General features: G+C 47.7%; 1 protein-coding gene across 3 annotated transcripts in view; it reads right to left on the bottom strand.

Annotated features, from left to right (window-relative positions):
• Nucleotides 1-434: 434 nt before the first annotated feature.
• LOC115201436 (myosin-9) overlaps nucleotides 435-14,293 on the bottom strand; it is a 33,169-nt gene continuing 19,310 nt past the window's right edge. For all 3 annotated transcript variants that reach the window (XM_029765057.1, XM_029765074.1, XM_029765065.1), the window contains 33 exons: nucleotides 13,858-13,956; nucleotides 13,635-13,778; nucleotides 13,458-13,553; nucleotides 12,962-13,233; nucleotides 12,526-12,699; nucleotides 12,085-12,258; nucleotides 11,849-11,963; nucleotides 10,461-10,648; nucleotides 10,168-10,289; nucleotides 9,941-10,010; nucleotides 9,669-9,829; nucleotides 9,442-9,550; nucleotides 9,193-9,324; nucleotides 8,848-9,054; nucleotides 8,621-8,758; nucleotides 8,411-8,534; nucleotides 8,167-8,338; nucleotides 7,825-8,037; nucleotides 7,445-7,589; nucleotides 7,118-7,324; nucleotides 6,906-7,010; nucleotides 6,627-6,779; nucleotides 6,240-6,488; nucleotides 5,127-5,339; nucleotides 4,770-4,982; nucleotides 4,502-4,663; nucleotides 4,242-4,370; nucleotides 3,646-3,734; nucleotides 3,404-3,527; nucleotides 3,084-3,292; nucleotides 2,778-2,886; nucleotides 2,375-2,547; nucleotides 435-2,097 (listed from right to left, as the gene is read on the bottom strand). In XM_029765057.1, the coding sequence (XP_029620917.1) occupies nucleotides 1,989-2,097; nucleotides 2,375-2,547; nucleotides 2,778-2,886; nucleotides 3,084-3,292; nucleotides 3,404-3,527; nucleotides 3,646-3,734; nucleotides 4,242-4,370; nucleotides 4,502-4,663; nucleotides 4,770-4,982; nucleotides 5,127-5,339; nucleotides 6,240-6,488; nucleotides 6,627-6,779; nucleotides 6,906-7,010; nucleotides 7,118-7,324; nucleotides 7,445-7,589; nucleotides 7,825-8,037; nucleotides 8,167-8,338; nucleotides 8,411-8,534; nucleotides 8,621-8,758; nucleotides 8,848-9,054; nucleotides 9,193-9,324; nucleotides 9,442-9,550; nucleotides 9,669-9,829; nucleotides 9,941-10,010; nucleotides 10,168-10,289; nucleotides 10,461-10,648; nucleotides 11,849-11,963; nucleotides 12,085-12,258; nucleotides 12,526-12,699; nucleotides 12,962-13,233; nucleotides 13,458-13,553; nucleotides 13,635-13,778; nucleotides 13,858-13,956 (5,099 nt within the window). In that variant the 3' untranslated portion in view covers nucleotides 435-1,988. The remainder of the gene's footprint in view (nucleotides 2,098-2,374; nucleotides 2,548-2,777; nucleotides 2,887-3,083; nucleotides 3,293-3,403; nucleotides 3,528-3,645; nucleotides 3,735-4,241; nucleotides 4,371-4,501; nucleotides 4,664-4,769; nucleotides 4,983-5,126; nucleotides 5,340-6,239; nucleotides 6,489-6,626; nucleotides 6,780-6,905; nucleotides 7,011-7,117; nucleotides 7,325-7,444; nucleotides 7,590-7,824; nucleotides 8,038-8,166; nucleotides 8,339-8,410; nucleotides 8,535-8,620; nucleotides 8,759-8,847; nucleotides 9,055-9,192; nucleotides 9,325-9,441; nucleotides 9,551-9,668; nucleotides 9,830-9,940; nucleotides 10,011-10,167; nucleotides 10,290-10,460; nucleotides 10,649-11,848; nucleotides 11,964-12,084; nucleotides 12,259-12,525; nucleotides 12,700-12,961; nucleotides 13,234-13,457; nucleotides 13,554-13,634; nucleotides 13,779-13,857; nucleotides 13,957-14,293) is intronic.

Here is a 14,293-nt window from a genome sequence, read left to right as displayed (position 1 = left end):
ATTTGTTCAGATTCATGACTGTCCTCTTGTGGTCATGTCTGAGATCACGATGCTAAAAAAATAAAGACTACAGGATAATACTAGAGCAGATAGTCTAGTGTATTGCCAGTTTAAAGCTGCAATCAGCAGTAGAAACATTAACGCGAAATCCCAGCCCGTTTCAGTAAACAGCTGAGGGATGGGGCTGGAGGAATCTAACCACTCAAATTCATAGACAAAGCTACGGATTCACGGACTGACCATCCATGATAACTTTTGTTTTAACCATGTTTCGAGGCCATTTGTTTGTTTACATTTACTTTGAACTAAGTTCATAAGGAATTTGTAAGTTATATTCTTAAAGAATAAATGGGTAAAATATATATATATATTTTTTAATGTAGTAACTGCTGATTGCCCCTTTAATAGACATAAAAATCCTCAGGAGTCAATGGTTGCAGTTTAGAAAGCCATCTTTATTGCAATAATACCAACAATTCACAACTCATCAAGATTTCATTTTTTCAGAGCTGCAGAGAAAATGAACAGTACAAAATTGAGATAACTTGTTAATCTTTTCTTTTTTGCTTCCAAATGCGAGAGAGTGATCCTTTGTCTGTTATCCATCATTAAAAATAACAAATTCCTCTCACTTCCCAGCAGTGTGAGCAAAGAAGGCAACCCTGAGCACAGCCTGCAGGGGTCAGTTCACCCAGACCTAAAGCACCTTCACTCATCTACCTCACCACATCCCTTAAATGCATGGGATTAAACCTGGCCAGGCATTTCAACAGGGAGTCATCTTCCTGTCAGAGAAAGTAAAGATGCCATCAGGATATCATGTGATGTGTTAGACCACGGCGCTGCAAAATTAAACAACGTCCCACTCATCCCAACAACATGCTTTATTCAACCACCCCTATACCCCACCAAGCAGTGCTCTGAGAATACAGCGTGTCGTGAGTAATAAACTAGCCCACCACCCCGTAACCGTCGACCCTGCGCATCAATAAAAACATTGATAGTAGTAAAGAAATGCATATAAAAAAATCAATACGTGGATCCAGGAAAAAAACAACCTTGAACAGTAAAATTTGACTGTAAGGCTTTAGTGTGTGTTGGCATGAATACATGAGCTTGCAGTTACTCTGAATTTGTCTTTTCTTGTTTGAGGTGCATCTGCTGTCTATCAATGTCTTTAATTTAATGCACCAATGCAGTGGTCTATCATTTCTAATCCAGTCATACATCTCAGTGCAAAAATAAGACAAATCAGCACAAATCAAGATGTTTGTACATGAATGCGTTTCTTTAATTCTGTGTGTGCGCGCGCGCTTTGTGTGTGTCTATAGATGTATCGTTTTCTTAAGCCCAAAAGCATATTCATGTTTTAAGTACTATCCGCAGCTAAATTAATACGGTACAATTGAGCACATAAACCTCCATTATAAACTGAGGTGAGAGCGAGCGAGAGCCATAATAGACGTGTAGTACTTTCATACTTACCCATTATAAAAACTTTAGCATAAAATACAAATCTATAGATAGCGATATTACTTTGGTCCCCCTTCGAGTAATCCTTCTTCATTTATTTATATTCATTTCATTCGTTCTTGCTTCAGTTAGAAAAAGATCCCAAAAAAAGACTATTTCTAATGGAATGTTTCCTTACAAAAATATCATTCATTTTTATTTTTTTCCCAGAGAATGAAGCAGGAGAAAATAAATTTGGCCCACAAGTTTGTATGAGTTATGTCAGTATGGTGATTGTCTGAAGTACTGTTGTATTGGCTTGTATGGAATATAAGTGTACATAGATTGTCAAGTCTCCGATTTAAGAGACACTGAGGTTTGGCTGTGAAGTATATTTACTGCCTCTAAAATCATACAGTATCATGATGTTTGTGTCCCTCTAAGTGCATGCGTTACTTTAAGTGGTATGTGTTGGTTTGTGTGTTTTGTATGACTGTTGCAGTTCAATCCTACGGACAGCAGGGAACACTGGCTGTTCATTCAGGCTTGGGCTCAGGGGTCTCGCTCTTGGGCTCGCTCTCCTCGTCACTCTCAATGCCTGCGCGGCTGACGATGCGGCGCATGGTGAAGGGGAGGTCCCCACGCCTGGAACAGACGGTAGAGATCAGTGATTAGGGCAGAGAGATCGTGACAAGGGCACAGCACATACCATGGAAGAGAGTCCTAGAGGGCCCCCAAATTAAAAAAAAAAAAATGTAGGCCCTCTGAGGATATATGATCAGTAATGTAGCAGAGGGAATGTGATTGAAACATACATTGTAAATGCAAGTATGCTGTGTAGGGTGCTAGTACAGACGGCTTCATTTACAACTAAGTCAGTGCATCAGCATTTAGTCCGGTTGGGTGATGGAGGTGTACGTACCTGAGCTTGCTCTTGAGGGTGCTGACCTCACGGTTCATGGCGTCGGCTGACTCGGTGGCGTCCTCCAGCTCCCTTTGCAGTTTCCTGCGGTTGGCGTTGGCTCTCTGGGACTCCTCCTCAGACTCCTCAAGCTGCCTCTTCAGCTGCTTCATACGAGAGTTCAGCTTGTCCGACTGCGTACACACACACACACACACACACGTGCATCAAGTACCAAGGTGGATGCTACATATAGGTGGTGGATAGGGTGTGTTCCAAGACAATGTAAAGTACAAAGAGATGTAGTGTGAAAGCTTTATATAAATGTACTCCATTAAATCATTCACATATATTCAAAATAGAGACGAAGTTTGCAGGTGTAAAGCTGTTGGGCATGTGTTGAAACTTGTTTTCGAGCCCTGACCTGGTCTTTGTACTGCTCTGTGTTGCGTCTCTCGTCGTCCACCGCGAGGACGACCTCCTTTAGCTTCTTCTCTGTGCGGCGCACCAGCTTGGACGCCTGCTGCCTCTCCCTGTGGAAACATACATTTGGGTCACATGGACAGGCTGAAACTTCTACTTAACTTCTCCATGGCTTGTGGGATTTTCACCATCTGATCTCACCCATGCTGCAATTTCAGTTATTTTTTTGCATTATGGAGAGCACAGGAGATGCGGGTTATCTGAATGAGGATGCAGGTGGTCTAAGGTCAGGCTCAGACCCACTCACCTGGTCTCGATGTCCACCTGCTCCTCCAGCTGGGCGATCTTGGCCTCCAGGGCAGAAATAGTGGCCTTGTACTTGGACTTGACGGTTCCCTCCAGCTCCTGCAGCTTCAGCTTCAGCTCCTTGTTCTGGCGCTCCAGCTGGGAGCGGGCCCCCTCCAGGCGCTGGGAGGTACTGCGCTCTGCCGTCAGCTCCACAGTCATCTGGTCAGTCTGACAGAGACAGGGGGTTAAACTGCCTGACCCACCTTATCATTAGAAGTACACCATCCCAGTCTGTACACATGGGGCATGAAAGTCAATTGCCGTCCTTGGCTGTCCTACCTGCAGCAGAGCTCTCTTCAGCCTATCGTTAACCAGCTCAGTGTTACACTGCTCCTCCTCCAGCTCCTCCTCCAGCTGTGCGATACGAGCCTCCAGTCTCCTTTTCTCCTCTGCAATCAGAGCACTGAGGGGAAGAGGAAAGGTGGGAAAGAAAGGATGAGATAAGAGAGCAAGAGACATTTGGGTCATTAGAAGCAGAGATAAAACAGTAGGTTATGAGAGAATATGAAAATGGTTCCTACTTCTTGGCAGCCTGGTTGTTGATCTCATCCTGCAGCTCGTCTCTCTCTTGCTGGGCCTGTCTCTTTACACGCTCTGCAGAAGCCAGCTCCTGGAGGGGGTGGGGGGGGGGGGGGGGGGGGGGGGGGGGGGGTCAGAGTGTGTGAGAACCAAAGCGTGTGCGTGGGCCAAATCCTAACTTGAGATAAGCTCTCATAACTACCTTTCCACATCAGCCTGACTAACCGGTGTCTGTATGTAGCCTCGCTAATTTATAGCCTGTCTTTTTACTGTTGTTTTACTTCTTTACTTACCCATTGTTCACCTAATACCTTTTTTGCACTGTTGGTTAGAGCCTGTAAGTAAGCATTTCACTGTAAGGTCTACACCTGTTGTATTCAGCGCATGTGACAAATAAACTTTGATTTGACAATCATGATTTCAGTGGAGGATTTGTGCAAAAGTTTGAGTTATTTGCAAATAAAGTTTCTCACAGTAGGATTTATAAAGAGTTACAGAAGTAGGTTTTGTATTGTTTGGGAGGGCGAGGTGTCAGGTGAGAATAAAATGAGACTAGTGTGAGATGGTCAGGTGAGGGGCAGCAGCAGCGCAGACCGACCTCTGTCATCTGGATCATGTCGGCCTCCATGCTCTTGAGCTTCTTCTCGTTCTCCTTGGCCTGGGCCATGATCTCGTCTCTGGACATACGAGTGTCCTCCAGCTCCCTCAGCAGCTCCTTCATCTGGGCCTGGTGGAGAGGTTCAAAGCATTTTTCTAACAAACTATCCACCATCTGCATGCATCTTGATTAGGATAGAACGTGGTCATGGTATAAAAACATACTAGTCAGAAGCTGGTGATAATGTAATTGGTTGTTACCTGGAGCTTCTTAAGCTGTTTGAGGGCCTCATCACGGTTCTTGTTGGCCATGTCGATGGCTGCCTCCAGCTCCTTCAGGTCCAGCTCCAGCTTCTTACGGGCTGCCACGGCAACAGAGCGCTGCTTCCTCTCATCCTCCAACTCCAACTCCATCTCCCGCACCTGAGGACCAGAGAGATTCAAGCTTTCAATCACTGGACTACATGTGGACAAATAACACAGTAAGGAACCACTATCTACAAAGTCAAACCTGTAGCTTCTAGTGTACCTGTTTGACCAGCTGTCTCTTCTTCTCCTCGCCCATCTCATCTCGTCCTGCCAGGTCTCTCTCATATTGGGCCTTCATGGCCTGCATGTTGACCTCCAGACGCAGCTTGGCGTCCTCCGTGGCCTGCAGCTCGTCCTCCAGCTCCTCCAGCTGAGTTCTCATCTCCTCCAGCTGCTGCTCCATGCCACGCTTGGACTTCTCCAGCTCGTGTACCTGAAGGAGAATAGTAGAGATTGTGATGAGAAATAGGACTTTGGGATCAGTATTTAAACAGAGGATTTGAATTGATTTCTACCTAGAACAATTCAACCCCCCCCCCCCCCCCAAAAAAAAAGTAGTGACACTAGGCTGTCTTACACTCTTGCCGACATCATCCTTGGAGGAGACCAGGTCCTCCATCTCAGCACGGAGCAGCTTGTTGGCACGGTCCATCTCGTCCTTCATGTCAATGAGGGATTCCAGCTGGCGGGTCAGAGCCAGGGCCCGGGTCTCCTTTTCCCTGGCCTCAGCCTCAGCCTTGTCCCTCTCCTCAGCATAGCGGCATGAGATGGTCTTCTCCTCAGCCAGCATCTACAAGTAAAATGGAGGAATGTCATACTATACTTCAAGACATATTTTCCCCTAATATTTATGGATCTTCAGAATCAACCCTTCCAAGTAATTTACCCCCCCAGTTTGAGTGAATTAATTGTGGCCAGTAACCAGGTTTACTAGAACCTTGATGCAAGTAAAGTACATGTCTAGTAAAAAAAATAAAAAAATAAAAAACTGGCCTGATGGAAATCTGTCAACTCAAAATACACTAGAGAAGATGTGACCTTTTTGTGTCTAAAATGAATTATGCGAGAAATGGTGAAATGCCTTTATGCACAAATATTGATATAGTAACCATCATATCGAAGTGAACTTGGAGTAACGCGATGACATGTGGTCCTCCCACTACGACCAAGGAAAGCATACAGTTTACCAGGGTGGTTAAAGTGCACAGTAATGAGCTTGTTGCTACTTTCCAATAAATATTGAGGGTCTTACTCTTATTCTGGTGACATGGTCGATGCTTGGCTGCCGTTTAACAAATAAAAATCTTAATTCTGTCCAGAATAACCTTTTGTAGGTAGCTTACCCGCACTGTATCTGCGAGCTGTTGGCTAAAGCGCATGTATCAAGGCCAGAGCGGGCACATTCCTTATAGAACGCCACCCCAAAAATTAGGACAAAACCATTAGAGTTGAAAATCCCATGGAAACCCATTTAATGTAACTTTCTTTTTCCCCCTCGGTACATGGGAATTTACCCACAAGTCATTTTATGTGCACTACGTCATCACGTACAGCCTTTTATTCACAACAAGTCAATTTGATGGAAACATCTCTGCTGGTAAAATGCATATTGTTTTTATGCAGATTTTTTAATATTTGCATGAAAATCTGTCACCAATTGGATGGAAACCTAGCTAGTGTTCCTACTAACCTGGTCAAACTTCTTCTGCTTCTTCTCCAGGTTGGTTACGATCTGTCTGAGGTGGTCTTGGTCCACCACCATGTCGTCCAGCTCCTGCTGCAGACGAGTCTTGGTCTTGTCCAGTTTCTCAAAGGCACTGCACTTCTCCTCCATCCGCTGGCCGAGCCCCTCCAGGTCCCTCTGCAGCCTCTTCTTCCCCTCCTCCGCGTTCTCCAGACAGCCCGCCTCCTGCTCAGACTTCTTCTTAATCTCTGCCAGCTATAGGGGGACAGCACCTGTCACTCAAACATTCTGTGGTGCAGTTTATGGTTCTAATGATGTGTTGAACAAAAACATTCTAAGAGCACATTTACATCAATCCAATTTTAAGGTGTATGTTGCTGTAAGTGTGTGTACCTGAGCCTGCACGGTGAGCAGCTGCTTCTCCACGTTCCTCTTGCCCTCCTCCTCCTCCTCCAGCTGTTCTCTCAGAGAGTTCTGTTCATCCTCCAGCTGACGCAGACGAGTGCCCATGGACAGCTTCTGACGAGTCTCCTCCTGGAGAAGCTCCTGTAGGTAGAAGAGAAAGACCAGCACAGTTATAGCAGCTTAATGACTGAGCTTTTACAGATAACCATGACAAAACTAGTACAATATTGAATACTTGGATCTGTTGTAGTCTATGGAGTACTGTACCTGCACATCCTGCATCTGAGACTCCACAGCAGAGCAGTCCTTGGACGCTTTGATGGACTTACCCTCCACCTCACTGAGCAAGCCATTGACAGTCTCCAACTCAGCCTGGGGAAGAACACAAGAACCAAAATATTCATCAACATGGGCCTTACAGCTAGGTTACAGGCCACATTCTCCAAATCGTAACGGAAAGGAGATTAATGGTACTGTACCTGCATCTTGGCCACTTTCTCTGCCAGCTCAATCCTCTGGCGCTCGCTCTCTCCATGTTTGACCTGTAGCTCTTGGACCTGGCCCTCAGCCTTCTTCCTGCGGTGCTCAGAGTCTCCCTTCCCCTGCATCAGGGTCTGCAGCTCAATGGCCAGCTCATTACGCTCACTCTCCAGGGCCTGCTTAGTCTTGTCCACCGACACCTTGTTCTGTTAGGGGAGGGGAGGGGGGACAGAACACCAGGGGTCAGCGCACATACAGATACTGTAATACACAGGAATTCTTGAGGGCGTGTGTGTAATATATATATATATATATATCTCACTCACTCTCTTGGCCTGCTCCAGTTGCTCGTTGAGCTGGTCGAAGGCCTGGCTATGTTTCAGTCTCATCTCCACCACCTGCTGCTCGTGGACCTTGGCTTCATCCTCTAGAACCTTCTTCAGCTGGTTCACCTCAGTCTCACGCTTTGTCCTGACAGACAGAAGTAAAGAAACGAAGGAAAGAGGGAATTGGAAATTGTCAGATTGTGCGCTAAGCTAAATACTGGGAAACAAGGAAAATAACAGAATTTTAGAGTCTATGAGAATTGTCATCAACTCATGAAATAATGTTTCTGGAAGGTCAACATGAAGGAATCTAAATAGCATCCACTATGTGTCATCTTATTTCACAATAAAGCAGTTTCACTGAAAACGGGTGTCAGTACCTGAGCTCTTGCTGGGCAGCGGTGGAGTCCAGTGTGTCCTCCAGCTCAGTCTTGAGGGCCTCCAGCTCCTCTCCCAGGTCCCTGCGGTTCTTCTCAGCCTTGGTGCGTGCGGTCCTCTCTAGCTCCAGGTCCTCCTGCAGCTCAGACAGCTGGGCTTCCATCTCCCGGATCTTCTTTTGGGCCAAGTTCTTCTGGGCTGCCTCCTCCTCAATCCTGAGGGGAGGAGAGGGAAAATGGAGGGTGTTATAACATTCATTATGCCATGAAAATCCAATGTTCAGAGTCATCACACTGAAGCCACTATTTTTGTATGTGATTGCAGAGATCTTGTAGAGATCCCACCTGGCCAGGGCTGCCTGTAGCTCCTCCTCCTTCTTAGCCAGCTGGGCGCGGAGCTCAGCGATCTGGGCCTGCAGCTCAGCTATCTGGTCAAGGAGATCAGTAGAGTCTCCCTCCAGCTTACGCCTGTTCTTCTCCAGCTCCTGACGACCCTTCTCCTCCCTGCGCAGGCGGTCTAATAGAGAAGGAGAGTGTTAAGGAGGAAATAAGAGCAACTTGGTCAACATGGTGTGTGCGCTCCACCTACCCTCTAGGTCAGTGATCATGGCCTCGTGTTTGTTCTTGAGTTTCTGAAGGCTCTTGGACTTCTCCTCCTCCTCAGTCAGGTTAGAGGTGAACTCAGAGATACGCTCCTCCATTAGCTTTTTCTCCTGTGGGACACCCACCACACAACCAGGAGTTCACAACACAATTCTATCCATCCATACACCCGTCTGCCCATTGGTTGTATACGGACCTTCATGAGCTTGTTGTTCTGGTCTTCAAGAACCATGACGTCCTCCTCGATCTTCTTCAGCTTGGAGTCTGTGGTCACCTTCTCCAGCTGCAGCCTCTGCCTGGCAGCCTCCTCCTCATCCAACTGCTGCTCCAGGTCCTATACACACACCCACGAGGGGAAAGAGTTAGTACAGTGTGTACCTGCCATGCTGCACACAAAGTGTGTGTTGGTTTGTGTGTCCTCACCGTGATGTTCTGCTGCATCTTCTTCTTCTCTGTCTGCAGATGTGTGGCTCTCTCCTCCTCCTCCTCCACTCTGGCCTCCAGGTCATGAAGGATCTCCTCCAGCTCCTGCTTCTTAGCGGCCAGACGGGCTCTCATCTCCTCAGCCTCGGCACACAGCTCCGTCTCAGCCTGCAGCTGCTCCTGCAGGGCCTGCTTCTCAGCACTCAACTGGGGGAGACAGACACAATATGGTGTTACGGGTTCATGAATGCATTTTCAAGTTAGCTTGAGCAATTATTGTTTCATTATAAAATGATCAACATGTCACTTCAGGGCTGTTTCAGTGATAGAGGGCCTCGATCTTACCTGGTGCTGTTTGACCTCCATCTCCTGCAGCTGTATCTCAGCATACTCCTGCCTCTCCTTCACCTTGCTCAGCTCATCGTCCTTGGCCTGCATCTCCTCCTCCTGCCTGCTCACCTGCAGCAGGGGCTTGACCTGGGGGACAGGGACAGTTCAGAGGAGAAAGGCAGTTGTACGCCAGTATTCCCCCGGGGTTTGGCTGAGTCGACTAGCATTCTATAGGAACAACATTAGCATAAGTATAATGTGTACCTTGGTGAAGAGTCTCCACCACTGCCAGTTTCTGAGTTTGAGGTAGGCTGAACAGTTCCTCTGGATCACCTTCATGGCGGTCAGCTGCTGCTGTCTCCTGGCAAAGGCCCTGCAGAGCAAGCGGAGAGAGAGCGCGAGAAACACTTTGGTATCTTCTAAATACAGTTATAAGACATGAATCAGAACGTTTCCACTGCAGCCATATGACAGTCAGGGGGTCTCCTTACTTGCGGGCCACGTAGCCTCTGCACCAGGCCTGGAAGCTGATGATGACGTCAGTGATCTTCATGTCTCTCTCCTCCTCCAGGTGAGCCAGCACTCCAGCCCTGAAGAACACCTTACTCTGACCAATCCTGAACAGGTTGGGATCCAGCTCCAGGCTTTTGATCTGCCAGAAGGAGGGTGAGGTATACAATCAGCTAAACTGACAATATTCATCTCTTCATTCTCAATGAGTGACAAGGTTCTAGAACAAGATAATAATGCCCTTCTCTCTTACCATGAGCACACAGGCCTGTTTGCCATCCATGAAGCCCTTGGGGATGGAGTTGGGAGTGAGGATCTCATACCTTAGAGAGAGAGAAGGTATATATGCATGGGATCATCAGTTGGACTCAACTCACTAAAAGCAACATACACAGCATGATGCAAGAACAATAAGAGGTTAAGTTGGGGAACTGGTGAAAATAGACATTTGTATACAGCCAATGGGAGTGAGTACAGTACCTCTGTCTGAACTCCTGGAAGACGATACGGTTGGGGAAGCCCTGTCTGCAGATACGGATCCCCTCCAGAACACCATTACACCTCAGCTGGTCCAGAACCAGGTGGGGGTCGAGCTTACCAGCCTGTAGGGAGGGAAGAAAGGGAACATGTTTAGATGTGTAAATAAAACAAAGCTGCCAAGATAACACCACTAGCACAAGCTGTGGGCGCCTCCGTTGCGTACTGTGTTCGACAGCATCTTGAGAGAAACTATTGTTAGGATGTTTTCACTGGTGGAGTTGATCTACTGGTACCTTCTTCTCGTGGTTGGGGATGATGCAGCGGACGAAGTTGGGGTTGGTGTTCCTCAGAGTGGCCATGAGCTTGGACAGCTGCTCCTTGTAGAGCTGGCCCACCGTGCGGAACATGCCCTTACGGGTCTTAAAGGCACCGGGCATCTCAGACATCCCTGCAACCTTATCCAGGCCCACGATACGATCCACTGAGAGGGGGGGAAGACGGGGAGAAGAAAGAGGAGAGGAGAAGGGGTGACGTGAGATAAGAGGCTTTCACATGAGGATATCTAACCAGGCAAACTCCACACAGTGAAAACAAACCACAACATAAAACACATGAAGCAGAGTATAATGGCGATGGGGGAATCCCATCTCTCCATGGGGGACGGCGAGAGAGATGACTGACGGGTTCAAAACCAGTGACACCACAACACTGGGTCAATGCAGAGGACAAATACAGTAGGAAGGGGGATTTGGGGAATGAGAGGGGTCACAAAATGCCAGTGAAGCGTGGGGGGAAAAAAAAAATCACACTAAAATGAGACGCAACTCGATGCAGTGAGTGAAGGGTGTGTGTGTGTGTGTGTGTGTGTGTGTGTGTGTGTGTGTGTACACACACACACGTAACTACTTACACTATGCGACCATCTTAATATGTCAAATGTGTGGTGCGAACCGATATACTATGTGGAAATCAACGTTTGTGACAAACTGTGCATTTGTAGGCATGTTTTTATTGGTGACGACGGAACCAAACCCATGCAGTATATACCCATTGCTGCAGTACCCATGAGTAACACCAGGGGTCCCAAACCACACTATTACACAGAGGGAGAGAGGGAGAGTCCAATGAAAGAGCAACAAGTGGTAGATCTCACTGCACACAGAGCTGGCGGGGCGGTCAAAACAACCCCTTGTAAAAATAGATCTGATAAATCAACATTGAGCCACAGAGAAAACAGGGTATGAGCACAGGATAAAAACATAGGCAGTTGATGCTGAGATGAGGGAAAGGTTCATATTCGTGTGAACAGAAGGATGAGCAGAATTGGAGTAAATAAAGGAGACTGAAATTATGAAAAAAATAAAGTCACCTGAATCTGAGTGGAGAAAAGGCTGATAAAAATAGGCTCTGAGACCCATTTACCTCTGAGACCCAGTAAGAGGGAGAATAACAGATGAAAACGGGCCAGAGGAGCAGATGGATAGAAACCAAAACAGAGTGAACAGGTAAGAACAGAGGTCCAGACACCAGACATTGGTTACAAGACGAGAGAGAAAAGTGGATGAGAGACAGGAAGAGACCCTTCACTGAAAACACAGCAGCAATTCCCAGCATGAAGGTTAATCCACTTAAGTCTGTTCTTCTTACTGGTTGCCAAATCCATATCATTGGCTGCACTTACCGTCCTTCCACAGTTCAGACACAAACTTGTCAGTGGACTGGTTGAGCAGCGTGGCCACGTTGTCGTTCAGAGGGTCCATGTTCTTCATCAGCCACTCGTCAGCCTTGTAGTCCACCTGAGGAGACGGCACGCCATATAGACAATAGTATTAAACAAGGTTTACCTGGGACATGATGTCCAAGGGCACACAGTTTAAGCAGAGTCTAAACTTCGTCTTCATTACTGGTCCGTTTTACCTTCCCGGCATAGTGAATGATGCAGAAGTCGGCCTCATCTTTCAGTTTCTTGGGCTTGTGGAACTTGGAGTGGGTGCCCTGCTCCTGCAGGACCTTCTCCACAAAGCTCTTGTCAGTGGCTTTGGGGAACCAGCACTCCTCATCCAAAAGGGCCAGGATACCAGGGGGGCTAGCCTGAGGGAGAGCAGAGAACAAGGCTTACAGAGAGACCAGGGAGCCTGGAGGTACAGCATAGCATGGGACTGAACTGAAAGAGATGGAGGGAGGGGAAGCGATAAAGGGAGGCGGCAGGTGGAGAGAGATATGGGAGAGGATAGGGAGAAAGGGATGAGACTGTAGGAAGTGAGAGGTTAACAGAGTTACATACAGGGAAGGGTGGAGTGAGAAAGTGAGTATACCGTACATGATTAAAGGTAGGGAGATACAAAGGGTCAGACTCACAGGCTTCTCGATGAGGTCGATGCAGGGCTGCAGGTCCAGGCCGAAGTCGATGAAGCTCCACTCGATGCCCTCCCTCTGGTACTCCTCCTGCTCCAGGATGAACATGGTGTGGTTGAACAGCTGCTGCAGCTTCTCGTTGGTGTAGTTGATGCACAGCTGCTCAAATGAGTTCAGCTAGAGGAGAAAGAAATGGTCAGAAAGTGCATTCACCATCATGAACAAAAACTATGAGGCTCAAGTGTCTATTTGTCCCCTTTTCCTAATCTGCAGTGATGTGAAAGAACTAGACAGGTGAAGACAGATTCCCTGTAGGCATCCACCGCAATTCTGTCTTTCTAGATAAGTGGAGATGGCGAGAGAAGAGGAAACCAATATACTCTCTGGGTCTTACTCAAGACAATGTAATCGCTTTGGTCTTTCCCCCACTCCAGTTTACCTCAAATATCTCAAAGCCAGCGATGTCCAGGATGCCGATGAAGGAGGCTCCCTGTCTCTTGGTCTTGTCCAGGGCCTTGTTGATCCTCATCACCAGCCAGCGGAACATCCTCTCGTAGGTGGCCTTGGCCAGGGCCTCCACTGCAAACTCAGCCTGTTCCTGGGTCTGGGCCTTCTGCACGTAGTCCCTGCCCACCTTGATACGAGGGGACAGGATGGCACGGGTGAAGTCTGTCACGCTCATGCCCATCAGGTGGCACACCTTCTGAGCAGCTGTGACAGGGAGGGACAGGGGACAGAGAGATGATAGGGTTGAGAGGGAGGGATCCCCCCAGGGAATAACAGTTTGATGCCTACAGCAGTGCATGGAACTAGACTTTGAAACCAAAAATAATTCTGGTGGACTGAAAAGTGTATAATCTGCTGGTCAGTAGAGTGTAATTGACAGATACTAGGATCTCCTTTTAGGATCAAACCAGCAGAAAGGTTTGCTGTACCCGTGTCGTCAGGCATGGAGGCCTGGTCTGAATGGCGCTCCTTCTTAAAGCTCATGTTGCCCAGCTGGAGCACGGAAGACACCACCTTCAGCAGACCTGCATGAGGAGACCAGAGGTTAGAGTCATGCCGCCCCAAAATAAACCAGTGAGAGGGTAGTGTCCCGTCCTCCCACTCACCAATCTGTTCGTCCTCTGGAATGCCCATGATCCTGAAGGCCTCCAGGGTCTCGGTGAACAGGTCCTTATCCTGCTGGCCAGGGATGGTCACGTTTCCATTGACCAGGAAGCGGTAGTTGTTGTAGCCCTCCAGACACAGCTCGGCTGAGGGGAGCACAGAGTTATTACATCTGATATGAACAGTTAGCTGTACTTGATAAAGGTGATAACGAAGGAGGCTTACAGCGCAGTTTGTCTCCAGCACCAGTGAGCATGTAATAGAAGACATGGAAGGTCCTCTCGTCTTTGGCCTGGCGGATGGCACGGGACTTCTCCAGCAGGTCTGGTGGTCAGACCGTCAAGGAGCCACTCATTCAGACTGGATTGTGAGCTTCTGCTGGCCGGGGCAAGTGTGTGTGAATTACTTGTCTAGATTACTGTAAAGACTAACAGAGAGGTGTCTGGAGTTAAACTACACTTCAATCTATAGCCGAGAATTTTTATTTAACAAATTCTTATTTACAGCGACGGCCTACACCGGCCAAACCCTAGCCTGGATGACGTTGGGCCAATTGTGCGCCGCCCTATGGGACTTCCAATCACGGCCGGTTATGAAACAGCCTGGATTTGAACTAGGGTGTCTGTAGTGACGCCTCTAGGACTGAGATGCAGTGCCTTAG

The sequence above is a fragment of the Salmo trutta genome, chromosome 1 (assembly GCF_901001165.1).
Source record: "Salmo trutta chromosome 1, fSalTru1.1, whole genome shotgun sequence".
In the NCBI taxonomy this organism is placed as follows: Eukaryota; Metazoa; Chordata; class Actinopteri; order Salmoniformes; family Salmonidae; genus Salmo; species Salmo trutta.
Note: the sequence above shows the minus strand (reverse complement) of the source record. Positions and strands in the feature narration are given on the sequence as shown.